Source organism: Phascolarctos cinereus, unplaced genomic scaffold, assembly GCF_003287225.1.
Source record: "Phascolarctos cinereus isolate Bilbo 61053 unplaced genomic scaffold, phaCin_HiC Scaffold_726;HRSCAF=1367, whole genome shotgun sequence".
NCBI lineage: Eukaryota > Metazoa > Chordata > Mammalia > Diprotodontia > Phascolarctidae > Phascolarctos > Phascolarctos cinereus.
This window is the reverse complement of record NW_027556098.1, coordinates 409327089-409333413: the sequence shown is the minus strand read 5'-3', so window position 1 is coordinate 409333413 and position 6325 is coordinate 409327089. Positions and strand designations below refer to the sequence as shown.

The following is a 6325-nucleotide window of genomic DNA, read 5'->3' as shown; positions in this document are numbered from 1 at the left end:
AATTAAATCTTGATTCTTCCACTTACTACCTGTGCTATACTAGGCAAATCCCTTCCTCAACCTGGACCTCAGTTTCCTCATCTGTAAAATGAAAGGAATCAGACTAGATGAACCCAAAGTCCTTTCCAACTCTAAGCCAGCAATCTTCCCATTCATCAAGCACCTATTGAGCTCTTACTATGTACAAAGTAGTATGGATAAGAAACACCTACCATTCTCTCAAGGTGGGGAGGAGGAAGAATGTGCAAATACATACAGGTATATGATAATTCGAGGAGAAACCACACTGGAGTTGGAATCAGGACCTGGCTCATAAATCTAGAGCTAGAAGTCCCAACCCCCTCATCTGACAGAGGATGAGGAGACTGACCCCTAGAGAAGTAAACCGAGGAGCCCAAGGGTTATGCAGGTACTATCAGAGGGAGGATTTTGAACCCAGGTCCTCTGGCTTCATAGCCAGAGATCTTTTCACTGTCCCACTCTCCATTACTTATGACAAGATGATCTCGGGCAAGTCATTGCATTTCTAAAAGCCTTAGTTTCTTTATCTGTAAAATGAGGGGATTGAACCCCATAACCTCGGGTCCTTTTCAGGCTAGATCAGTGATCTTTTTTGAACTAAAGGGGGTCAAGACAGGCTTCCCAGAGAAAGGAAAACTTCCTGCATGAGCCAAGTTCTGCCATTCTCTGGCTGGAGCACCCTTCCTACGCCCTCTCCATCCCCTCAGTCCTCCCAGCCCCAGATGGCCGAGTCCCTCCCCTCTCCAGTAAGTCCTAAGCAATCTCCGTAAGTCCCACTCCTAGAGATACCTGTTACCAGGACAAGCTGGCCAGCCCCTGAGACCCAAGGATGGGGAGAGGGGAGGCACAGGAGACTTACAGTGGAAGACCAGAGGAAAGCATGAACTCTGAGGTGCAGTGTCTCTCCCCCTACCTCAAGGAAAAAGACAATCCTCAGACAGAATTCAACCTTAAGAACCTGGTCCTCACCACTTTAAACCTGTTCTTTGCTGGGACGGAAACAGTCAGCTCCACACTGCGCTATGGGTTTCTGCTTCTCATGAAACATCCAGAGGTGGGAGGTGAGTCCTCTTCCTGACCATCCTCCTGGTCGCCATTGTTTTTGCCCTCATGTCTGGCCCTGAATAGAACCTCATTCCCTGAGAGACCCTGATGGCCATGTACCTTCTGGTTCCCCTGAATCAATCAGGGAGTCAACAAACAGTTGAGTGTGTCAGGCTTTGGGCCAGGTGCTAGAGTTATAAATACAAAGAATGAAACAATTCCTACTTCCGAGGAGCTTACATTGTAACAGCAACAGTATTGGGGTGGGAGAGACACTGGGAGAAAGACCCTGAGGAAGCTACTCATAAAATCACTCATGCCAGGCTTAAAAAGGGACCTTGGAGATAATCGCTTGTAATCCAATATTTCTTCCACTAAAAAAAAAAACCACGAAACCTTCCTACTCCAACAATTCAGGTGTTTATCTATCTCTTTATCTATCTATCTATCTATCTATCTGTATATGTATCTGTCTATCTATCTATGCCTAACTATCTGTGTAATTCATCTACCCATCCATTCATCGATCCACTCATTCATGTATTCACCTAACCATTAATCATCCATCCATTCATTTATGTCTATCCATTGATCCATTGACCCATCCATCCATGTATCTATTGATCCATCAATCTATTGATCTATCAATCTTTTTATGTATCCACCCATCCACCTATCCGTTCAATGATGGGCTGTGTGGTGTTAGTGGATGGAAAGCTCACTTTGGTAGTGAGGAAGAATTGGGGGCAAGGCCTTTTGGCACATGATATCTGTGTAACACTAGACAACTCTTTTAAACTCTAAGTACCCAAGACAGAGTTGCAGAACACTTGGCCTCTGCACTGGTAGGGAGGTGGGGAGGGAAAGTTTCCCCTACAGTCAGTCCTCCATACCAACTAAATCTGAAACTCTGGACCAAATAAAGAAAGAAAGAAAGAAAGAAAAGGACAAAAACATGTGTGGAGAGCTATGGAGTCAGACAGCACGATAAGTATTTTTTTTGTTGTATTAAATCCACTCTTTAGAATAGTATGATTTGGAAAGAAAGCAAAATAATAGTTAAAATAGATGCTTGAAAAATAACATTTAAAATATTTTATTGATGCTCTTTTAAAGAAACATCTTTACCATACTCCCACACTCATCTTGTAATTATTAGGGTCAAGGAAACCAATAAAGGTACTGGTTTTATGTGAAAGCCTATTCTTCACTGTACTCGTATAGATCATAGCCTCTGCCCAGAACCAAGAGGCAGACCCACTGTCAGTCTCAGAGGCCACAATTTAGACCTACCTTTCCAAATTTATAGAGGACACATCACTCCTTCTCTTGTTCCTCATTGTGCCCAACCTGTGGTAGTCTTCTGAGCTTGTATTGGTCTGATCAGCCACAGTCAGACCCAGTGTACATTCACCTCTCCATAATGATGTCATTTTGGTCCTCCTTGATTCTCAAGGACGATAACTCAGTAGCATGATTGCTGCCCCCATTTCCAGCCTTTGCTGCCTTCTCACAAGCAGCCCTGGTCCTGCCATGCTCTCTTTCCTCCCAATTTCAACTCAGGTGTCCCATCTAATCTGCTCTCCTCAAAAAAAGCATGCATTTGCCATATCTTCACCTGTGGCATCTCTCAGTAGAACATACGCTCTTTGAGGTAGGGTTGGGGCTTTTTTTTTCTTTCTTTCATTTTTTTTGCCTTTGTATCCTTACATCCTACTGCTTTAGGTAAGTGCTGATCTGTATTGGGTACAAGGAATTTCCTACTCTGCATTAATATAAGGATTGATGAAATCACGGTCTGGTTTAAAAAACAAACAAATCCTAAATCCTGTGCTTAGCCCTGTTCTGGAGGGTAGTATGTGCTTAATACTTAAATGCTTGTTGAATGGAAATGAATTGAACCCTCCTTCCAACTCTTTTCCTGCCAGTCTTATAAAAATGGAATTAGAGTTGGCAACAGAGGCAGCTAGGACACCATAGTGCATAGAGGACTGGGCTTGGAATCAGCAAGATGAATCTTCATGAGTTTAAATCTGGCCTCAGACACTTACTAGCTGTGTGACCCTGTGCAAGTCACTTCACCCTGTTTACCTCAGTTGTTCATTTGTAAAGTGAGCTGGAGAAGGAAATGGCAAACCATTCCAGTATCGTTGCTAAGAAAACCCCCAAAAAGGGTCACAAAAAGTTGGAAGAGGCCGAAAAAAGATTAAACAGAGGCAGCTTGGTAGCATAGAGTATTGGCATTAATGAGTCAGAAAGACCTAAATTCAAATCAAGCCTCATACACTAGCTGTGTGACCCTGGGCAAGTCACTTAACCTACCTGTTTCCTAATCTGTAAAACAGAAATAACAACTATCCCCCAGAGTTATTGTGAGGATAAAAGTAGATGATATTTATACATTGCTATATAAATGAAAGCTATTGTAAAAATGATCTTTAAAATTGATGCCATGGGATGGTAGGTGCATACTTGGCCAACCCCCTGATTTTACAGTTGAGGTAACTGAGGCACAGGGAATTAATTAGTGGGTACGGGAGGTTGTTTTTATTCATATCACCTTCACTTCCTTCTTCCCTCCCATGTGGACTATCTTCTGTAACAAAGGATAAGAAAGAGGATTTGACAAAATGGAACAACACATTAATGGAGCCTTACAGCACATGCACTGTTCTATACCCATAGTCCACCACTCCCGTGTGAAGGGAGGAAATTTTTTCATCTCTTATTGACCATTATAAACATTCCATAATTCTTCAAATCCAAATCTATCATTCCCATAATTCTAGAATTCTAGGCAACTAAAGTTTTGTTTCTCCAAGATCTCATGATTGAAAGGCTTTATGATAATCAGATTCTAGGATTCTGAAGTAGGATTTTAAGATTCCATGATCCCAAGAGATTTCTAGGTCATTTTTTATGGCTTTGTTACGCTATGTAGCTCTAGGCTGTTGCTTATTGGAAGCAGTGTGGTACTATAGAAAGGAGCACTGGATTTGGGATTTGGAAGGCCTGGGTTCAGATCCTGACTCTGCCATTGATCTATATGAGCTTAGAAAATAATAATAGGCCTTAGTTTCCTCCTCTGTAAGCTAAGGGCATTTAACTAGATCACCTCTGAGGTCCCTTTCAGCCCTAGGTTCATTATTTTAAGAGTCAATGATTCCAAGGTTCTCTCATTTTAAGGTTGGCAGGTTCAATGACTTAGAATGGGAAGATATCTCAACCAACCTCCATAGTTCACAACAGAAGCCTAGAGAAGAAAGGGACTTACCCAAAGTCACATAATCTCTCATATGAGACTCCTTTGAGCCTGAATGTCAGATTCTCAAGATTTCTGACCCTTCTAGCCAAGGTCCAAGAGGAGATTGATCAAGTCATTGGGCAACACAGATTCCCCAAGGCAGAGGACCGGATGCAGATGCCATACACTGATGCAGTCATCCATGAGATCCAGAGGATTACAGACATTGTGCCCATGGGTGTCCCTCACACAGTCACACGAGACACCCACTTCCGAGGTTACATCCTACCAAAGGTAAGGGGCTCCTCCTGGTGTGTCTCCCCCATCAAATCCTTTTCTCTGCTTTCCTGCTCCCCAGCCCAGCTCCGGCCCCTCTATCCTAGAGCTGGCTCTGCTCATTACACTCATACCTACCTTCCCTCCAGGGCACTGATATCTTCCCTCTCATTGGCTCTGCTCTTCGAGATCCTAAGTATTTCTCAAAACCTGAAATCTTCGAACCAAAGCATTTTCTTGATGAGCAGGGACGCTTCAAGAAGAACGAAGCCTTCGTGCCATTTGCTTCTGGTGGGTTCTTAGAAACCTCCCCCTTCTTTCCATTCTTCCTGCTCAGAGACATTGCAGGGTCTGGGATTAGAGCATGGGCTATAAGGCTGGGACATAACCATAGATGTTAGAATCTTAGAAGAGAATCACAAGACCGCAACCTTAGAGTTTAAGGGATCCTCAGAGTTCAACAGCCTCATTCTACACATGAGGAAACTGAGGCCCAGAGAAGAAAAGAGACTTGGCCAAGCTCATGCAAGAAATAAGAATCATAGATGCGATTTGAACTCAGGGTCACTGATACTCTCCATTGTCTCATGGAACAACAGAATTTTAGGGTTGTAAGAAAACACAATATTCAGTGGTTAGACTCTTCGAATCTTGGTGTCTTATAGCTCTAAGATACATGGAATCAGGGATGTGCTGGTAAGTATTTCACAACTAGCTTTCTGAAAAAATAAATGCATCTATGACACACTTTTAAGTTTAATCTGAATCATTCTCCATCACTTTCTACAACTTAAATCAACAAAAATTTCTGAGGAGTAAATGATTAATAGGGAGAATTTGACCATAGGCTCCTTGGAGGCAGTAAGTACTGGCTATGGCACACTCCTGCTTTTGGACCTTCAGACAAGTACAATCTTAGAATCTTAGAACTGCCTCCCCAGCCCCATTGAGATTAGCCTATATATGAAATTTATTTGATTTGGTTCATTTGTTTGTACATGTTTCAATGATCCATATTCCATGTTTCTTTTTCTCCATTGCTGGTTCTGTGGATAATGGTGGCTCTCCCTAGGGAAACGTGTGTGTCTGGGGGAGGCCATGGCCAGGATGGAGCTCTTCCTCTACTTCACAGCCATCTTGCAGAGCTTCTCCCTCCAATCTCTGGTTCCCACCAGTGAGATTGACATCACCCCCAAGATGTCTGGCTTTGGCAACGTCCCTCCCTCCTATAAGCTTTGCATTGTGGCCCGTTGATGGGCCACCCAGCGCAAGGTCCAGCAAATACCTGTTGCCAGCTCCTCCTACTTACCCACCACGCCCCCCTTCTGTGGCCTTTCCCAATAAAATTTTTTCAATGCCCCTTAACTGCTAGTGTCTTTTCCTCTAAGCCTATCTTCCATCTACTTTATATTTCTTTTATGTATGCTGATTTATATATATATATTGTCACCCCAATAGAAGGTAAGCTTCTTGAGGATAAGTACTGTTTTTGCATTTTCTTTGTTTCCCCAACCCTTAGCACAGTGCATGGCCAATAGAAAGCACTCAACATATGCCTGGTGATTGTTGGCATAGGATGCTGTAGAGGCAAACAGCTGCTTTGCTCTAGAGCCAAGATTCTCAACCTGGGATCCACCAATAGATTTCAGATAGTCTATGAACTGGGAATGTTTAAAGCTGTATTTCAATATAATTACTTTCCTTTGTAATTCTCTGTATTATATTTTATACATTGACGAA

The 6325-nt window shown here is 42.8% G+C and overlaps 1 protein-coding gene across 1 annotated transcript; it reads left to right on the top strand.

Annotated features, from left to right (window-relative positions):
- Positions 1–901: 901 nt before the first annotated feature.
- Positions 902–5839, top strand: LOC110198324 (cytochrome P450 2G1-like). The gene is made up of 4 exons (XM_020972537.1): positions 902–1082; positions 4416–4603; positions 4735–4876; positions 5658–5839. Exons 1-4 carry the CDS (start codon positions 902–904, stop codon positions 5837–5839), a joined length of 693 nt encoding a protein of 230 aa, XP_020828196.1.
- Positions 5840–6325: the final 486 nt, after the last annotated feature.